The sequence below is a fragment of the Vipera berus genome (assembly GCF_964194415.1).
Source record: "Vipera berus genome assembly, chromosome: 6".
Classification (NCBI taxonomy): domain Eukaryota; kingdom Metazoa; phylum Chordata; class Lepidosauria; order Squamata; family Viperidae; genus Vipera; species Vipera berus.
The window spans coordinates 72,834,361-72,855,334 of NC_138208.1; the positions used below are offsets into that span (position 1 = coordinate 72,834,361).

Here is a 20,974-nt window from a genome sequence, read left to right on the forward strand (position 1 = left end):
TCTTCTCTAACCCTCCCTTTTGTTCCCCCCAGTTCAAAAGGTTCCCTTGGCCTTTGAAATAACCTATGGCAGGCTGAATCCACATATACTCCTCCTTCCTCGGGAGATGGCAGAATCCATAGGGGGGGATAATGTTTTAAACATACATTTATGAATGTGATATAAATGGATTCTTACAGGTTCTAAGTACCCACCTGTAAATATTCAATTTCATCCCTGTTCCACATTAAGGAGAGTTACTGATAGTTATTTTTACATCAGTAGTTGAAATAGTATGTAGGAATGACCTTGGGAGACAGCTGGAAGAGCTGCAGACTAAAAAGTGGTCAGACAACCCACAGAAGGAATGAGGGACATGGCAAACATCTTAGAAGGGACCATTAATCATTTTCTTAAGGAAAGCAGCAGTCTTCAGCCTTGTCACTGTGGCAAAGTACGGTTCAGCAATTGGGGCAGCAATCTTATGCTGGCATATTTTTCTGCTGGCTCAATGACTGGTAGAGAGCACTTGGTCATTTGCCTTAAACCTCCTTCTATGAGGAACAAGTATTCCAACAGTAAATGTTAGACTGGAATTTTTTTTCATGGAGAATCTTTGTCTTGAATGCTCTGGGCAACATGCTTCCTTTCGTAAAGGTAAAGGTAAAGGTAAAGGTAAAGGTTCCCCTGCACATGCGTGCTAGTCATTTCCAACTCTAGGGGTCGGTGCTCATCTCCATTTCAAAGCCGAAAGAGCCAGTGCTTCTCTGAGGATGTCTCCATGGTCATGTGGCCGGCATGACTAGATGACAAAGGCGCACAGAATGCTGCTACCTTCCCACCGTAGTGGTCCCTATTTTTCTACTTGCATTTTTATGTGCTTTCGAACTGCTAAGTTGGCAGAAGCTGGGATGAGTAACAGGTGCTCACTCTGCTACGCGGCACTTGGGATTCAACCCGCTAAACTGCCGACCATCTGATCGACAAGCTCAGCATCCTAACCCACTGAGCCACTGTGTATATATGTATATATGTATATATGTTTCAAAGCAAAATAATATTTTTAAATGAAGGTATTCTGATGAAAGGGCTTGCAGATAGTCAAAATGGTGCTATTGTCTTGATAAAGTAGATATTCTTTGCATTCCTTTAAAGCAGGGTTCTCAAAAGTGTTCAATATTAACACCTGAGGATTAATGGACTATCCATGGAGTGATTATTATTATTTGTAGTACTATTATTTAAAGTAGTATTTATTAAAATATTTTTATATAAATGTTTATGAGTCAATGGACAATCTAAAATTTCTGGAAGGGGTCAATGAGATGAAGATTTTGGGGACTGATGCCTAATACTAATACTTCTGTGTCAGAAGCACTGATTTCCAGAAGTGCTTCCATGGTGAAAGGATTTGCTGGTGGTGTCACCATTGCCTAGGAGATGCCCTGTCAGGGGCCCCTTTCAAGTACACATGAAATCACCCACCAAAGTGGTACCCATTCGTGGTCTCCTGCTTTCAAATCGCTGGATTGATGGTAATTAAAGCATGTGATGAGAACTCACCCCACCCCTAGGTAGCAACAGGTCTCAAATGTGAAGCTGCCGATTGTCAGCCCAGCATTCTAACCTCATGAGCCACTGTGCTCCTTGGGACCCATGCTTTAAAGTAATCAGTGGCTTTCTAAGAGTCAATAGGTTAGAGTGTTGAAATCTTTGGATGAAATAGAATTGACCAATTTCTTTTCATTACCAAATTCCAATAACATAATGACTCAAGAGACTTTGGAGCAGTTTTCACATCCTGGAAACTTCACAAGAGCCATTCTGTTACTTTTGATTGATTAAATTAAATTACATGACATGACATCAAGTTGTTGTCAGCTCTTAGTGACCACTTAGATTATGGGTGTCAAACTCGCCACATCACATGAGATGTTGCGACATATCGTGACATTTTTTGCATCGCCAGAGCTGGGGTGGACGTGGCCCCGTATGATGCAACTGGCCCACGGGTTGGCAGTTTGACACCCTGACTTAGATTTCTTCATGACAATCTATCCCTAACTTGGTTCTTCAGCTATTCCAATGACTCTCCCAGTGCCACTGTAAATGAGTCTATACAGCTTGCTACTGCCTGTCCACCTCTTTCCTTCAATCTTTGCCAGCATTAAAGCCTTTTTCAGAAAGCTGAGTCTTTACACAATGTGTCCAAAGTAGGATAATTTGAACCTGATTATTTGGGCCTCAAGTGAGAACTCTGGGTTGATTTGTTTAATGATCCATTGGTTTGTTTTCTTGGCTGTCCATAGAGTTACTGTTTCAGAAACAATTATTTTATTCCAAACATTAGGGACAACAATACTATCCATCATATTCATCTTAATTTTTCAGTCCACTGGTTTCTGAATTTAAAGTAAATCTTGTCTGTGTTGAGTAATTGGCAAAATTAACGCACAGAATGCCTATTGTTTGTGGTTCAAGTTCTGCTTTCTCCCATACACCATGTCTTGAATTTCTTTCCCAAACCAGCAGGTAAATATGTTTGGCTAGCTGAAGTGGCTGGGTGCCAGTTAAAATGGACAGCTGTCCCTTGAAGCACATGGAAGTTTTGGGTGCCATCATTTCTCAGACAATTTATGACAGCTTGCATTGTGTGGAAAGAATTTTGACATTTGAGGGCACCTGGGGTGCACAGCTGCTGCTCTTTAGTGGTGGTGAATTTATTATCTGTTTGGAGGCTTGAAGAACTGTAATTATTTTGGATATACTGAAGAGTGTTCTTCCAAAGAAAATGCTTGTGATGAGCTATTTTTTTAAAAAAACACACACAGATTTTCTAGCTGATTTCATTCCTACCTGTCATTTTCATACTGCCTAAAGGTGCTGCTTTAATAAGGATTTGATTCTCAAGTTTTTCTTTGTGTGTTTGTGTTTAAATCAGTGCAAGGGTGACAGAAACCTGTTATTAGCAGGCATCTCCCAATTATCTGCTAATTGGTGTCTTAGCAGACTTTCAGAGAAAAAAATTGTGCATATATGTCATATTGGTTGCAAAAGGATGACGTTTAAGCCAGGGTGTAATGTTAATTCATGTCAAGTTCCCTTGTTCCCTGATGGTTTGCTATCAACCTTCTGGGATCCAGCTCCATTAGGAATTGTCCATTATTCTGTGGCACAGGAAAAGATTAAGACAGATTCAATATCAGAAGTGGCTACTTGATCTTTCTTATGTTTCTCCCTGCCCCATCACCTTTGCTTCAGTTTGCATTGTGCTTTTCTTAGATTCTAAATCCAAGGTAGAAATTGTCTCTTTATTGAGCTATAAGTACTACTCAGTATAAATTTAGTTGAAAGTAGATATAGCAAGGACAGCGGCTGCCAAAAATGATCTTTGTGTTAAGCAAACAGTAAAATACAAAGACTAGGCAAATATACACAAATGACAAATTGTCATGTAATCTGAAAGCAATGATATGAAACTGATGCAGAGAGAGAACCAAATGAATTAAAAATCTGATAAAGACAGAAAATTCATTTATGGCTACTTGGAAATAAACTTCATTGTGTTTAGTCAGATTTAAGACTTGGTAAACTTATGTGAAATTGATTTAACAAATTCTTCCTTACATGGCAATAAGAATCCATTGAATGTAAAATACATTTCTGAGTAGGCAGATATTAGATTGCTTTATAAAATGCATTCTACACTCTTAAAAGCAGAAGCTTTGGGTTCCTAACTATTGATATATAGAAGGTAAGATATATGATGATTATCACTCTTTATTTGTTTGGATTCAATTTGGTTCTTGAAAAAAGAAAGAAATTCTGGATGATAGGACATATTTACTTCTTATATTTATCTGAGATAAGCATTTATAGAGCTGCATTCTCTCTGTCCCTCACCCCATCTCAAAATCTGGGAATCATAATATTGAATATGATGAGTACAGGAATATCTGCAGGGTTGATCAGTGATATCAAAGTCTGGATATGCCCAAGTGTTTGATTTCCTGATACTTTTTGTAACCATCAAAAATGAGCAGAACTTTGATCACCTAGTCATAACTACCATTTTTATGACATTAACCTCTTCCCCCTTGTACCTTTTGTGATCTGAGTTCTTGCTCTCTCCTTTTCATTTGCCCCTTTTCAATCAAACCTCAAATCCTTTTCCTTGGCATCCTGGAAAGCCAAAAATACTATTTTGCTTCTTTTTGATTAATCTTATTAAAAGCTTTGTCCAAGTGGTATTTCACTCCAATGCCAACATTTTACAAGTGCAAGAGACCCAGTTTTAAAGAATGGTTATGATTATTATCATCATTATTATCATCCCTAAATACTGTGGTACTTTGACCTTCCCTTTGTATGGCAAAGGTAGATCTTTGTCACCCAGGGTGAAACTATTTTTTCCCCCCAGAATCTATTAGTCTAATTACAGAAGCATTCCTACTTTGTTTTAAAGATTGACCTGGGCTACTTACTATTCTAGATTTTGATTTTTTCTAGTCTGCTGATTTTATGGAAGGTCTTAAATTGGGGCAGAGCACCTGAAACAAGTGCTCTTGCAGTAGCAGGGACTTTGCATTGAATAGAAATGCCACACAAATTGGACAGGTAATTCTACGAGAAGTGGATAGTCAGTTCATAATTCATAATGAAAGTGAATTGATTTTCTGAAAATATCCTCAAGCAGAATCTTTTTATCCCTCCATGATACTAGGTTGCAGCCTGGGCTGGATCCTCCTGGTTCTCCAGGCGCAGGTAAAGGATGCCCTTCCTCTCCTAAATGCTTGGGCCTGGGGCTACCCACAAAAGGCCCTCTGTGAATATCTTAACATATGGGCAGCAAAGATCAATTTACAATGGAAGCAACAGAGATTAACTTTTGAGTTCATTCTGAAAACCTATACCATTTCTCAAATCAAAAGGCAGTCATTGTTTCACAACAGCCTGTATTTTGAGATTGGCAGAGAGGTGCCGGTGGGATTTGATTTGGCTAAGGCTTGTTTTTCCTCCTGTCCCATTCTTCTTCATTCATTCTGGGAAAATCAGATTCTTTCTTTTCAGAGGCTGTATTGGACTGGAGCTGGAATTAATTACTGATGGAACTACTGTATTTCCTTGTAGCCCCCACGCCATCCCAGATCGCCTGAGAATCAGAGTGAATAGGATTAGCTTGCAAGATTACGAGAGACTGCATTATGACAAGGAAAAACTCCGGGAAGTTTGTAAGTTTTTTAAAAAATAGTCTGTGTGTTTTTTTTTAAAATCTGCGAATTACCTCTGGGTATGGTACATTTCATTCTGCAATTTTTTGTGTCTAATTGCCAGGAGGGCTGGTTTTTCTTTCATGCTTCATAGAAGCCAAGTCATTGTAAAAGTTGCCTTCAAACAAGGTTTTGCAGGAGATAAATGCTGGGGAGTATTTTTGTCTATTAGTACCAATGTCACTTTTTAAAACAGGTCATTATTTTGAGAGACATAAAAAGGATTTTGCCATAAATTTCTTTGGAAACTTTTTGGAACCTTCTATACTCACTATGTTTTGCAGAGCCTGGGAGATTTCCATTACATTAAATGTGGCTCGCATTTATTCCTTTTTTAAACAGAAATTCATCAGCCTCTGCATATGAAGAGAGGTCATACAAATGAATGTTATATATAAATAGCAATCGTTTATTTTGCAACAATAAAACCACACTGGGGAAATAACATTTTTTAAAAGCCCATCCTGTAGAAATGTATGTGCAGAACAATTGAAAGCCGTCATTTTTATTTTACAAAGTTATTTTTCTAGCTATCAAGAGTACAATTTTCATTTAAAGTTTTCAAGATTATGATTTTACAAGACAATAGATGTCTTCTGGTGTTATGCCTGAACAGGAGATTCTAAACAGCATGACAGACAATCTGCAATATTCTTTTCTTTTCTAACTTTTCCAATACCAAGAAGATTTGAAACTGGCATTAAGTCAAGTTTGAATTCTGGTGACTTCCTGGACATTTCTATAGTTTTTTTATATAGTATAGCAGGGTTTGCCTTCTTTTTTTTTTAAAAAAAATCTTTACAGTAGAAGCATTGCTATTCTTCAGTCATCTAAGTGAACCGATGCATTTTAAATAAAGAATTAAATGAATTCCTCAAATATAAAGTTTCAAGTTCTGGGAATGACTAACTATGCTGTGGCAGAATGAAAGCAGCGTTATTAAATTTAATTCTATTCTTTGTATTTTCTGTTAATATAAGCCATTATAAATACTGGAATAAACAAAAAATCAGGGCATAAATCCAATACTCAATAAATACTTATATACATAAATGCAATAAGTACCACTTAAACGAACATTGCTAAACAGGGATTACAGTGTATGGTGATTACTGTCATGTAGTTTTGTCTATCCTAATACACAAATGATTGAGAAAACAAGGAAGAAACAGATATACATGGTTATTTCCTCCAAAGGGCAGAATGTCATCGGAAAGATTTAAAAATAGATTGCCTACCTCTTGGGGTTGATATTAATCTTCTCTGAAACTGTGCATGATGTGTTGTCAGTTATATAAGGGAGAAAATCAATTTAGGTGAGGCTCCAAATAGAATGAGAGTGTAAATTTATTTACACTGTTTTGGGATAATCCAAGTTAGTATTGGAGTACTTATTGTGCATCATGGAGAGATATCTCCAGAAAGAAATCTTAATGGGTTCATTGCAATATTTTGAAGAGATTAATAAAATCGCTTATTCTTAAACTATTCTCCATGTTCTGATTTTAATAGTTCATTGTTAATTTAGATGGGAAAGTTTGAAAGATGGATATTAAAAAGAAATCTCCCACCTTTGGGAAACTGATCTTATCTCTCTGGTGCGAAAGTCAGGCATCCTCAATGAACCTAGCTGAGCAGTTTTGAACTGAGGAGAGCAAACTGTATGAGTTTCAAATTTACATGTTTTTCATTCCTAGAGTACTTGAGAAGAACTTCACATCCAAACTCTAACCTGTGGTTATATTTATCTGTGATTGGATGAAAGTAACCAGCTTTTTCAGAACCCCTGTGTTAGACTTGGTTCAAACAACATAGAGCTCAATAACCATAGCTGAGGATGAGAGATGACAAATATAGTTAATAAAAACAGAAACAAAAACTTGGTTGCATTGGAAAGGGGGGAAGGATGATAGATCATGGGAGAAGTTTGAAAATAGCTCACGCCTGTCACAATAAACCGTGACAGTGATGATCTTCCAATTGGCTCATTGTAATGGGGCAGTATTCTTCAAGAAGGACACCAGGTTGAAGAAATGTATACACTCTTCTGTTGCTGTACCAGAGCTTTTATCATCTTGCCCACAGGCAAATGACTTTCCTCCAGTGAAACATTCAGCCTAACACACTTCAAGTTATCATTTTTTCCCCAACAGGCTGCAGAACTGTGTTATTATAATTTAAACAAAATTTATACTTCCCAGAAATCCTAGCAATTATCTTTATAAAGAATGTTCTGCAAAGCTGTGATGAAACCTTTCATTTGCTGAGTGACAATCAGCATCAGGAGCTGAAACAACTGCTCTTGGTGGAATCTATATTCTCCCTGAAGATTACAGAAATCAGTTCTGTGGAAATAAGCAATGGATAAAGATATGGGTATGTTGGGGAAACAGAATGCTGCCTACCCAGAATAACCATCTTTTTGCTCCAAGATAAGCAAACCAATTAGAAAGTTTGTCATCCCATAATTCCTAGGGAACCCCATGTTCTGCAGCATGATTACATAAGAAACAGTCGTCTTTGTAATTGAATATGAATAATGAGCCAGATGGATGAACAAGACTCCATTAAACCCTTATCTCCAGGAGCCATATCCTGCATTGATTAATGACTCAGTGTGTGTCACTGGGAAAGAAACTTCATTTTGAAAAGTTAGCATCTACTGTGTTGCAGGCTCAGCTAACCTCTTCTTTTGATTTTACACCATTAATTCAATGTGACAATTAATTATTGTGGTATTATCTCTTGAATTATGTTTTGTTTTTGATTCTTTGTTTCCTCAGTTGAGATGGTGAGGGGTTTCAGGCAGATATGTTTTTATCCATTATCCTGTGAGATTAATGGGAAAACTTTTCAGCAACTGCAGAATATTAGCATTAGGCCATTAACATTGGAAGAAATTCATGTGTGAGATGAGATGAAACAATAGTTCAATAGTCTGCCCAGCCATACAATCTAGGCAGACATTACAAGGGAGACATGATCCACAAGGACAATTTGTAAACCTATTGGCTTCCAGATATATTAAGATGATAACTTCCACAATTCCAAATCACTACATGCGCAGTCGGTACAGTTTGACTTAATAACTAATCCATCCTCTAAAAATATTGTCTGCCATTTCATTTTCAATGCTACACTTGCAATAACATGGTGATGCAAATCCTGCCCTCAACCACTGGGTCCCAAAGTTACAGTATTTGGGTCATGATGTCATGACATGCGGTATGCTTTGTCACTGGATCCTGGATTCCCTTCTAGAGAAGGCCATGACTATGTTGTTTCATCATTTTATTCTGTTCCAAAAGCCCCCATGCATTGCTCATAGTGGAGGCTTGTCTGTCAATCTTTCCATTACCTAATAATTTCCAACTCCTATTTCTTTTTCTTGCCATCTGCAGTTCTCCTCTGACAGAAAGTATATTCAGCCAAACTCAGAGTGTAGCTAGTAGGGGCAATGTGAGCATTAAATTAATTGTTTCCAGAATCAGTCTCCAATTGGGAACATCAATGTACACTATCTCTAAAGCATGGGTGTCAAACTCATCACGTCATATGACGTGTCGCTACATATCATGACTTTTTTTGCATTGCCGGAACTGGGGTGGGCGTGGCCTCTACAGGATGCAACTGGCCCACAGACCAGACGTTTGACACCCCTGTTCTAAAGCATTAACCAGCTAAAGTCTGTTGATGATAGGAAGGCCAAAGGCATGGGTCTAACCTTAAGATGATGGCCTTTTGTATGGTATTTTTCTACTCCTGTCAACATTATTTTGTTGAAATGGAATGGTTGCTCTGTTTCAGCATAATGTTCTCTTAGATTTCTCAATGAGAACATACTCTAAAATTGACACATTTTAATACAAACAATATAAGCAAAACTCATTAGAGTTTATCAATAAGACACATTCTCTATCTTTTGTAGATTTACGTTCAGGCTTTCTATCAGATGAATAAATGTCTTCATCACTATTCCGTTTATACTCATGCGTAGTTTCTGTGACATGTCAAGGGATTTGCCTACAACACCAGGAGATTGTTTAAAACTTGGTCAGCAAACTATGCTAGAGGGCTACTTTGAGGAGAAAATTAGTCATAAATTCCTTTTGTAAATGATGGATGGCAAGATTTTATTTGTGGGGGGAAGGGAAGAAGAGGGTCTCCTTCCATAGTTACACTATTTCATTTCTGAGACAGCACTTGGGGGCCTAGGTGATTTTTCTCTCATGGGGAAGTTTGAGGATTTACTATTAATTTTAGTTTGGCATCTAACAGGAGAGGTGCATCTTTACTTATGCCTGTGCAATCCCACTCTGCTGAAATTAAATACCATTAAGTATAATTGACTAAGTCTTGACAGGCTACATATATACTAATAACATTTTTAAGATGAGCAGTAATTACATAGTTTCTTCATCTCAGCAAGTTGTGGCACCTGGCTGATCTTGTCTGGGTTCAGAAATTAAATTGGGTTGGGGCTGATGAGTATTCAGGGAATGCTGGGGCTCTAGACTAAACCGGGAAGTTACTTCTGAAAAGTTATTTGTAAATACAGGATCTCTCTCTCTCTCTCTCTCTCTCTCTCTCTCTCTCTCTCTCTCTCTCTCTCTCTCTCTCTCTCTCTCTCTCTCTCTCTCTCTCTCTCTCTCTCTCTCTCTCTCTCTCTCTCTCTCTCTCTCTCTCTCTCTCTCTCTCTCTCTCCTTGTGCAATCTCCTTCTGTATTGCTACCAAGAAAACAACATAAATTGTCCATGAGTCCCCAGGAATAAAATGCAGCTTGAAGGATACTTTTCTATATTCCCTTCAGATCTTGTATACTGTATACATAAAGCCCAACATTTTTGGCTACACATTTTAACATTATTAATTCTTATTGTTATAATCATTATGCCTATAGCTATTCCATTGGGAATTATAGTTGTCCGAGGAGATTGTGACTTGGAGACATGTCGTATCTATGTGGATCGCTTAGAGGAGGTGAGTAAATGAAAAGGACATGGCTGTCTCTAGAATATATTAGTCTTGTACAAGGATATCCATATATTTCATTTGGACCAAAATGTGCCAAGGATAGATCAAAAGCAAAAAAAAGTACACTAAACCATTATATCTGAAGGTCAAGCAACTCAAGATTGCTAACTCCTAACCTACCTCTATTTCATGAGTTAAGATTATCTGCCACAATTTCTAGCATACTAATCACTGCAGGCATGCTGAGTGTTTCTTCTTCTGCATTTGCTGTAGTCCACTTTCAGCACAGTGCCAAAAAGTTGAAAGTGCAATATCAATAGCACTTAGACTTATACACTGCTTTATAGTGCTTTACAGCACTCTGATGTCATCATATTGTCCTCAAAAATCTGGGTTCTCATTTTAGCAACCTCAGAAGGATGGAAAGCTGAGTTAACCCTGAGCCAGTCAAATTGAACTCCTGGCAGTAGGCAGAGTTTGCTTGCAATACTGCATTCTAATCACTGCACCACCATGGCTCTAACATATATCAATTGGGGAACTGCAGCATATTTTACCATATTGCCATTTTCAAGTTCTACCTTGGCTTCCTAAGGCTGGTTTATCTGCCCTTTGTTCCTAACCTCATCTGGACTTTTCACAAGTTCAAAATAGAAGTTGGAACAATGAAAAGTAGAATTACTATATTGTGTATACCCTGATGCCATTTTTGAGGTGTGAAAATGTGGAGTACAGAAATATGTACCCACTTTAAATAAAATATCAGGACTCTTTCTGGTTAGATACCTGGAGCGATTAGGATAAAGGCATAAAAGAAAACATAGTGCTAATTGATAGGACAAGCAACTTTTAGTGGAATGGTTGTGGCTGGAAAGTATTGAAAATATAACATAGAATAATAGAGTTGGAAGGGACCTTGAAAGTCTTCTAGTCCAACACCCTGCTTGAGCAGGGGACTTTATATCATGACAGACAAATAATTGTCCAGTCTCTTTTTGAAAGCCTCCAGTGATGGAGTACCTACAACGTTTGAAGGCAAGCTATTCCAATGGTTAATTGCTCTCACTGTTAGGAAATTTTTCCTTAGTTCTAGGTTACTTCTCTTCTTGGTTAGTTTCCAACCATTGCTTTGTCTTGTTTTTTGGTGCTTTGGAAAATAATTTGACTCCCTCATCTTTGTAGGAGCCCCTCAAATATTGAAACAGTGCTTTCATGTTCCCCTAGGGTGGTCAGCCTTTTCTGTTAAACAGATCTTAAAAATCTGGACACAGTGGCATGACATTAAAAATCCTTGAGCGTGTGGTTGCCAAAAACAGTCCAAATGTCCAAATGGTTACCAAGATTATAGCAATTTTTGGTGGTTCAATTTTTAAGACTGAACCAACAAGGATTTGGCCTCTAGCAAAAAAAAAGAAGTTTGCATTGCCTCTTCAAAATGAAAGAAATAAAGTCTGGTCTTCTTTCTTTTCAGTTATAAGCACTTGAAGGAGTGGAAGTAAATTTCAAACCCCAGAGTGACATTTTATGGTTTAGGACTCAAAAACGGAAATTTGAAATGATTTCTTTTTAGATAGACGTGACTTGTCAAGACTTCACTTTTCATGCCCCATTAAGTTCATTTCTCATTTTGTGATTCTAGAAAGCTTGGCACTAAGTGTATGGATGGATGATGGATGATTTCATCTTTTGTTTTCCACTGGCCAAAGCGCTTGTTAGAGAAGTTTTTACTTTCACCCCCTTTCCCTGTTTCTCCCCAGTTCCCACATTTCACACAAGATAGCTTGGATATATTGGCAACCTTCTTCTGAAGCCCTTTCTAGTCAGGGTTTTGAACTGTCTTCATCCCCTGCAGTGACAGGATAGAGTGGAGGAACAGGAACACAAGATGTCTGGCTGTCAGAGTCTCCCCATTCCTTCTGTAGTACTGTGATTGGCAAATAAGTCCCATAATAAATAAATAAATAAAATAACTTTCTCGTGGGTAAAGATGTGCTGATAGAGTGGACACCAAAACTGCAGGAATCAACCCATTATGTTTTTAAATGCATAATAGAACACCATCCATCAGTGACCTGGAGCAGATGCAATAGAGGCAGGATAAGGATCAGCAATGAAGGCAGTAAATACCATGATGGCATAGTTTTCTCCCTACTCAAGGTTGGCTAGCTACTTAATTCAGAACTTTTTTCAGTTACTGGGAAAAGACAGTAACTGCCATGTATAAAGTGAGTATTTCCCTAATCCCTGAGTGACAATTATTTGCTTCTGCCTAGGGCCCTAGGAAAAGAGGAAAATGCGGAAGATATAATCACCAGATAGTGAAACATGCTAAATCACCTTATACAGAAATCAAATACTGTTGTTGGAAAATATCAAGCCATTTTAGTTTAAATTATTTATCACTTGGCAGCAAAATCTTTGAATAGTATTATTTTCAGTTTTAGTTTGACTTTCTTAAAACTTATTTGGTGGATTTCCTCTTCCTCGTCGCTCATGTGTGATTATTTTGTATTGTCATTATTGCTGTTGTAATAGCCAGAAAAAAATGTTTGATGAGCAATTTAGCAACAAAGTTTTGCATAGGAAGGAGGATGAAATGAGCCTTAATTAATCACTGTTTCCATTGGGACTTTCTTGTCATAGGATTTGCAGTCTGTATCTTCAACAACACAGAAAGTCCACTACCAGGTAAAATTTTGTTTCCTTTATGGAAAAAAGGAAGGGAGGGAAGGAAGGAAGGAAGGAAGGAAGGAGGGAGGGAGGAAGGACTTGCTCAGACTGAATTGTTTAAGGATTTATTCAGGTTCAGATATTTTGAATAGCATTCTTTTCCCTTGAGAGCATTTTGCAGGCTTTCATAATAAACAATCCTGGTTATTCTTGCTGAATTGTATATAATTTTTCCCATGTTGCAATAATCCAATTATCAATGCATGAATTACCATGAGCAGGGTCTCTTGGGCCAGGAATGGGCATAGTTGGTGAACAAGATACAATTGTGCAAAAGTTTGAATTGGTGTTTGAATCAGATTTTGCTTTATTCTCGCAGGCTTAATTCTTATTATGGTCAACTTATTGCTTTCCAGTAGGCCTTTATCGTCAACATTAATCAGTCTCAGTCTCTATGGTCAATGTTTAGGCTTAAAGGCAGCTATATAATCCAATGTCTGAAGATCTTCAGCTTTGCCTATTTGCCAATTCTATCTCTGCACAAATACTTAAAAGGGAAAAGTAAAGTCCAGCATCTTAAAAAAAATATGTTGTAATGAGAACAGGATCTATGCATTCTTTTCAGTTTTCAGAATGGGGAGCCTAATGGGGAACAGTGCATCAATGTTCATAGGCATGCATGGTATTTCTCCTTCAAAATAGGTGACCAAGCCCTTTGCCCTACTCTAGTTACTATAATTATTTCTTCTTATTTTTAAAAAATTGTATCATCACATTCAAGATTCTTGATCTTGGAGAAGGATGCTATTATAGATGGGGATTTTTTTGTCGGTTTTGTGGCTAAGCACAATGCAAAGAAATATTAAATATTTGTTATATAACATTTCAAAATCAATGCATAAGATCCCCCACAGTAGTTTTTGTTTGCATTCACAATTTAAATTATTATTTTTGAACATTGTCTGCACAGCAGGCATGCTAAATATTATATCAACTAATGCTCTGAGTTGCATTTTTATCTGATTTGGCCTAAAGGGCTGTTCTCTTATTACCACTTCACGAACTTTCTGTCTATATCATGCTCTGTTGTGCATTTTCAAATACACACATATTCACTCCTGCAAGAGAATTTGAGAAAGTCTAACAAAGAAGAGAGTGCCTGTGTTGTTATAAAAAGGTCTTTTTTCATTGCGTTAGTGGAACTTATTCAGTGGAATAAGGACTCCTGTTGTCAATGTCAGCTTTCTCCAGTCTTTTTAAAGCATTGTATTCCAAAAGATCAATAATATCTGAAATAGTTCAGCCTCTCACTAGAATATTTTTAGTCTATAAAAGAAATGTATCAAAATTATATAACAACTTTGTGCAATGTGATCCTTTCTAGATGCACTTGGGCAACAAGTCTCATGATTCACACTCCAGTACCAACACATCTAAAGCATACTAACTTCAGGAGTATTGATTTATAATGGCATTTTGATTAGGCAGCCTTGGTTCATCCAACTTGCCTCATATATAAAGAAACTGGCACATTCCTATTGAGCATCCCTTTGTGAATCACTAAGTTACGTCACATGTAACCTCCATCTGTATAATCAGCTTCTCCTCTGTTGTCTCATCCTAAATGAAATCCTACATCAGTCAAGCCACACTATACATCTACACCTCACAGAAGCTTATGTATTTTAACCAAATTCATTAGCTGGAAAAGATACTACCAGACTTCTGATTTTTTTTTTTTTTGGTTGTCATGCCTCTCTTCCTATAATGAATGTCTTTGCTAGATCTACAATAGCCACTTCAGCCTTTTGCATACAATTCATACTTTTGACATTTCATTTGGGATGAAAGTTGCTTTTGTGCTTCATTGTTTTGTTTGGATTTTGAAGATAAGAATGTTTCTCTGGAATTCTTTGCCACTGAGTGTCTTGCTAAGGTTAATGTCAGGGAAAGAGAGTGTTAAGATGTCTGGAAACTCAGTAAGACAAGGAGGCTCAGAAAGAATTAGAAATATTTAGTTTTTAGTGAAGACAGTTGAGAAAGGATGCAGTGGCATTTTCACATTTTTAAGGAGGATCACTTGTTTCCTCTCAACCTAGAATGGAGGACACAGGATGATTCTACTAGAGCACGGGTGTCAAACTTGATCATGTCACGTCACGTATTGTGACATATTGTGACTTTTTTGCCTTTGCAGAGCTGGCCTGTGTGTGACACATCTGGCCCATGTACTGCCAGTTTGACACCCCCGTTCTAGAGTATTAAAAACAGTTTAATGTTAAGGCAGAGATGTTTGTTGGTTACACTAATTACCAAAATAAATATGACCTCTATTTAACTGTATATTTTCAAGCAATAGCTGGACAGCCATCTTTTTATGTTTTAATTTGGATTCCTGCACCAAGCAGGGGTTAAAACTGATTGTCTATGTGCCCCACTCCACGTCTTTGGTAGATTCTGTTTGAGAAAGGGATATAGAATTTTGCAACAGCAATAGTTTCTACCAAAGCAACATAAAGACTTTTTTGTTTATGAAACTACCATATCTTTAAGTCTCTGTAATTGGTATCTGAAGCATAACTTACATTCTATCAGGTGTAATAAAGGGAATGTTATTGGGTAATGTAAATCAAGCTCAGGGATAGAAGCTAAGAAAAGGAATCTTAGTGTCCCTACTGGGATAAAAGCTAATGAGCTTCAGTGTGCTTATTTGAAATTTGAGATGAAGAATTTAAGCTGAGGAACATCTAACTCATGTCATAGTTTGGCTCTGAAATTAACTGAAGAAAAAAAAATGGGTTTACTGTACATACTGTACAGCCAATCTCAATGTATATACATGGTTGTACTTTGACAATAAAGGTTGATTCATCCATTACTACATAAAGTATACCAGGCTGTGCCAGGGACATAGTCATTTATGGAGTCTTATCACAATCCATATGGTATTTGCTATTTAGTGCCACATTTCTGGCCATGGTCCTTTCTGCATATCGCTGCTATTAAATGAGTTGAAATTTATAATGAACTTCAAACCATAGTCATATAGGCTGCTCTTTTTGTAAGTATCTCAGTGCAGTTTCTAGAAGACATATATTAAAATCAAACATTTATATTGTTTTGCCCCAAGAATATGTGATGGAATGATAGAAAACAAGCAATGTGATTTTTTTTAAAGAACTAATTGGCCATAAAGTGACATTTTGTAGCTCTTATGCTATTTTTCTCTTGTGAATTGATAGTGGTCAGTCACAATCTTTTTTCTTTAAACAGACTTTTTTCTAAAAGTGAGGCAGGACTTGCTGATATTTGCTTAGTAATATGGCAAACACAGTAGGCTGTCCAAGTAACCAAGCAGCCATCCATCATGGCATGGCATGTTTGATAGATTTCCACCCTTTGATAAAACTGAGTATAGTTGCCTTGCAGCTTCGAATCAAATGGAAAATCAAATCAATACTTGGATAAGTCAGTGATTGCACAGGGCAGCTGGTTATCAGAAGCCACCCTGAGTGAGTTCAGGGATGCTTGTCTATCATTTTTGGTCACCCTTGACTGAATATATACATAAATTGGTAGAAAAGTTCTTTCCTGAGTAATGTTGAAAACTGCTATTGTTCCTCTTGACTCAGTACTGTATGGATATCCAGAATATCAGATAGGAGTCCTTATAAATCTTTCTTTCTTGGAAAGGTTAATAACTAGATCTAGGAAGAGCCTTACTAAAACTACAGCACGAGCTGTGATATTGTTCTGTTCACTGCTGCTTTAATGAAACTGCTATTGAAAATGGCCTTTTCTTTCTGTCCCATCCAGGACCAGGAAAGCACATTCCCAAGAGTATTGTCTGTTCAGAGACTATCCCCTAGATGGTGCTTCCTAGATGGTAAGAATCAAAGTTGGCTCCCAGGACCTTACAGGAAAATGGCAGACTGTACATTTCTTTATATACTTACCCATAAATAAATTTTATTTTATTCAGGAATATTTGCTCTCACACATTTGCTGAAGATTGTTTCAAAAATAAGAATTTCAAATAGATACAGAATCTTAAAGATTTTATATATTGTTATTTGCTTAAAATTAGGGGCTATGTGTGATTGATATGGTGAAGGTATCTACAATGGGTTCATCTTCATGTCATCTTTCCTGCAGCACAGAGATGTTTTTATAAGCATTTCTGAGGGACCTGTTCTCATGACATAATCTCAATCACATCTGTAATCAGTAGAACTGTCTTTAGTTGTTCCACTTTGGAAGTGGCCTTCTCCTTTTTCTCCCAGAACAAAACATTCAACGTGGACAATCAAGAACACCTCAAGGAATGATTTGGCCAGGGCCAATGATCTTCTCAACTCCAATTGACTCATTAGGTTTACAGAAATGTACCCACCCTACCCAGTTAGAGGACAATAATCCTCTGTTGGCATTTGGGTCATTTGTGAGAAAGAATGGACATCTCTTTTTCTCTTCAACCTTGAATATTGAACTACCATGAAATCTGTCAGCCACCTGTACATCTGTCAGCCAAGAACCCTACAGTTTGGTTTTTGTGTATATGTGTGTTTGTGTGTCATAAGGGTCATACAATACAGAAAACACTTCACACATGGACCAAAACAAAAGTGGAATGAAGGGTGGTGCATAAAGGCTCTTTGTCTAGTCAAAAATAATTTTGGTGGGAAATTAATCTTAGGATAGATAAAGGAAAGAAAGATCTTGCCACAGTATAGCACAAGAATATATCATAACTGTGATTCAGGATTTTTTTGGCTTTTTATTCCAAATCATTTTGGGAGATGTGGTCTTGACATTGGTACTTATTTTGCTGACAGCTCTGTCAGTTTTCCAGAACAGCAATAGCTGTAGAGGTGGTTTGAATAACCTCCAGTTAGAAGCAATCCTAGGAGATTGACTGCCCTGCCAGAAGAAGCATCCATTGAATAATAAAAATAAAATAAATAAAATGATTTTTTTAAAAATAAAAGTTAATGCTTGTACCCCAGCCCTATCAAGTATAGGTTCAGGAGAGCGATGGGTGCTAGTTTCAAAACAGAATCCAAATTTCTAATTATTTATAGCTTATAGTTCTTGGTTCCATAAAGTATGACCATCAATTGGACTGTATTAAACTGTACATGTTTTTCATGATATGTCATATGGATAAAAATCTTAACCTATGAACATTTTTATGGTAGTTTCCAAGAATAAATTTAGAGCGGTGGTTGTTTATTGTTAAGATCATTGTTCAGCTTTGGAAATGTAGCAAGTTTGAAATGTTTTATTCAGAAATACTCCTTCAAATAAATGCAGAACTCTCTCTACTGATCATACCTTTCATCAAGATCAAATAATACAATGTAGCCTCCAAGCACTCAGATAAACTTTTGATCTCTCTTTCTCTGCTCCCCTCCCTTTTGGTGCCAATCCAGCAGCTTGTAAGTTTTGATAGTAGAGAGCAACAGATTGTGGACTGATAGCTTGTTTTAGAGCTTTTGGGAGGAGCTCTCTTCTTTCTTTTCCTGAAAAAATACGCTACCTTAAATTTCATGTATCTGAATGAGATCTGTGTTGCATTGTGGTCCATATAGGTTTAATATGCAACATTCTGAGGATATTGATTCCAGCCCTACCCAATGCTATCCAGCAAATCAAATGGGCATGCACAATGCTCTGATGCATATGTATGCATATTTCTTTCTTTTTTTCCAATTGCTGTCAACCAATTGAACTTTTTTTAAAAAAAATTCCCTAAAACTAAGGGTTAGCTGGCTGACTATTTGATCTGTCAATCACTAGATGGGAGCCATCTTCTGGTTTTTAAATGTCTTGGCTCCCATCTAGTGATCATCAAAAATTGTTTAGCTGAGATGAAACCAGTGCAAAAGTATTGTTGAGGAGCTGGAGAAAGGAATTTAGCTTTGGGAGGTACAAACTAAGAGCCTAAGAACAGAAAGTCAGGAGCCCTGGAAGCAGCCAACTGGGAAGGGAAATCCCTGCCAGCCAGGCTTACAAAAAGCCAACTCTTTTCAATTTGTCAGCCCTTTGTGGGAGGCAAAGTCAGGAAACAGACAAAGAGTACTGGAACTCTGCTGTGTTGTTGCAGAGCACAATAAAAGAATCTTGAAATCCTGCCAGAGATTTTTTTCTATCGCCCTGCTTCTTATACCAAAGAGAATCAAGGTAGGGCAATTTTGAGTTTCTTTCTCATTGTCTCCTCTTTCCAGGGCTAAGCTGATGTTGACTTAATGCCTGTTGAATACTTTCTCCAAGGCCATCTCTGTATTCTTTGATACAGTTACACTTCCAATTACTTGCATGAAGCCAGCCATCTCATAATGCCAACCACTACCAAATTCATTTATGTTTAGACTTAGTCTGAGCAGAAAACCTCATGGCTGTTAACATCTGACATAATTTTGGAATGTATTTCTAATTTCTTCCCATTCCCTTCCTTTTGTGCCATCGTGCTTAATGGAGAGGTCTGAAGAAGTGAAAAGTTTCATGCTCTTTTGTCTCAGTTTCATTGAGGTATTGCTTAGCTGTGTAGTTTGGATATTTTTCCCTTTCTGATGGATCAAGCACAGTTTTTCACACAATTCCTTCCTCATTTTTGCAGCAACCTCTGCTGACCGTTTTTACCGCATCGACAGATCTCAGGTACAGAGACGATGTTGCTTTCCTTTTAACTTTTTTTTTTTGCACAGAATTGGGTTCACTGTTATAATAAGAAAATATGGGACTTGTCAAATGTGACTCTCCTCCTATTATATACTTGTCTTTATTTCTTCTCTCCAGAGATTCTCAAGGGCCCCTAAAACTGTCAAAAGTAAATAAAAATAAAATAAAATAAAATAGGCTTCTTTTTTCAGTTAGAAAAAGAAAAATAAGTGCTTAGAGGTTCCGCATTCCACACCAAATTTCAGTTCTTCCCAGTTAGGGAGGATAGACTGGACAACCATTTGACTAGGATGGTATGAGCAGGGGATTGGACTAGAAGACCTTTAAGGTCCCTTCCAGCCCTGTGATTCTATGTTCTTCATTTTTCTGAGTTTCTTCCCCTGTTCATTATGCAGCTATGATCCTCCACATTGATTAGTAGATTCTCTTCCTTCATCTCTCCAGGTCATTCCTGTATGCCATGGTGCATATATGTAGCAATTAAGACTGTTTCATATAACCCTGTAGAAATGCAACAGATTCTTCAGGTGTACTTCCCATCATTATGGGTTATTTTGCTTTAATGATAAATTAAAATGATAGCATTGATTTACAAGTCTAATATCTGAAAATTAAACCTAACATTTTAACACCACAATGTGATTAATATTAGTCAATATTTAAACATTAAATATTTAAAACAATTATTACATTAATTATTAATATTAACAGCACAAATATAAAATTTGAGAAATTCCAAAGCATTGTCCTTACTGTGATTTTAATTTAGGACCATGTTTTGCCGTGTAAATTAAACACCTTGTGAAAAATTGGCCCAAGGCACCCAAGGTCAAAGAAGATTTAAACCAAGAAGGATGAGTTTTGCTCTTTTGGGTTAAATCAGTTTGATGTTTAATAGCATAGATTCTTCTTTTTCTTTTTTTGCCTTATCTTCATGAGCTTGGGATAGCTACATTAAAAAGAAAACCTTAGAGTTTATCTTGGTGTCTACAGTTCCACAAAAATCCTAATCCTCTATTTGTGAGATAAGGTGACTCTGGAAATTATGATAATGTTGGGCCTAAAGAAAGTATTCACAAAGCTTAAAAACACATCAAATTAAAGTGACAGCATTTGTCAAAAACATACCATTTTATGTGTTAGTTGGACACTCTCTGGAAGTTTTACAAATATGGAAGTCACTCATATTGGATTTGCTTTTATTGATCTGTGTTTAATTCATTTAGTTCCTGTTCAGCTGTAAAGCAAAATTGTGTTAGTCCTTTGAGGCAATTTAAGAAAGTTCTGCTACATCAGAACAGCTCAGCTATTTTTATCTGGTCAGCTATTTCTACCTGCTGCAGTTCAAAAGAAATTACATGGTACAATTCTAGGCATGCTTATTGGGAAGTAATTCCTA

General features: G+C 37.1%; 1 protein-coding gene across 1 annotated transcript in view; it reads left to right on the top strand.

Moving 5' to 3' along the window:
• Window positions 1-20,974, top strand: part of DGKI (diacylglycerol kinase iota) — a gene marked incomplete at both ends in the record, with an annotated part of 261,813 nt that overhangs the window by 187,008 nt on the left and 53,831 nt on the right. Inside the window, 5 exons of the mRNA XM_081330760.1 lie at window positions 5,110-5,210; window positions 10,151-10,230; window positions 12,868-12,912; window positions 16,711-16,780; window positions 19,514-19,554. Coding sequence (XP_081186886.1) covers window positions 5,110-5,210; window positions 10,151-10,230; window positions 12,868-12,912; window positions 16,711-16,780; window positions 19,514-19,554 — 337 coding nt within the window. The remainder of the gene's footprint in view (window positions 1-5,109; window positions 5,211-10,150; window positions 10,231-12,867; window positions 12,913-16,710; window positions 16,781-19,513; window positions 19,555-20,974) is intronic.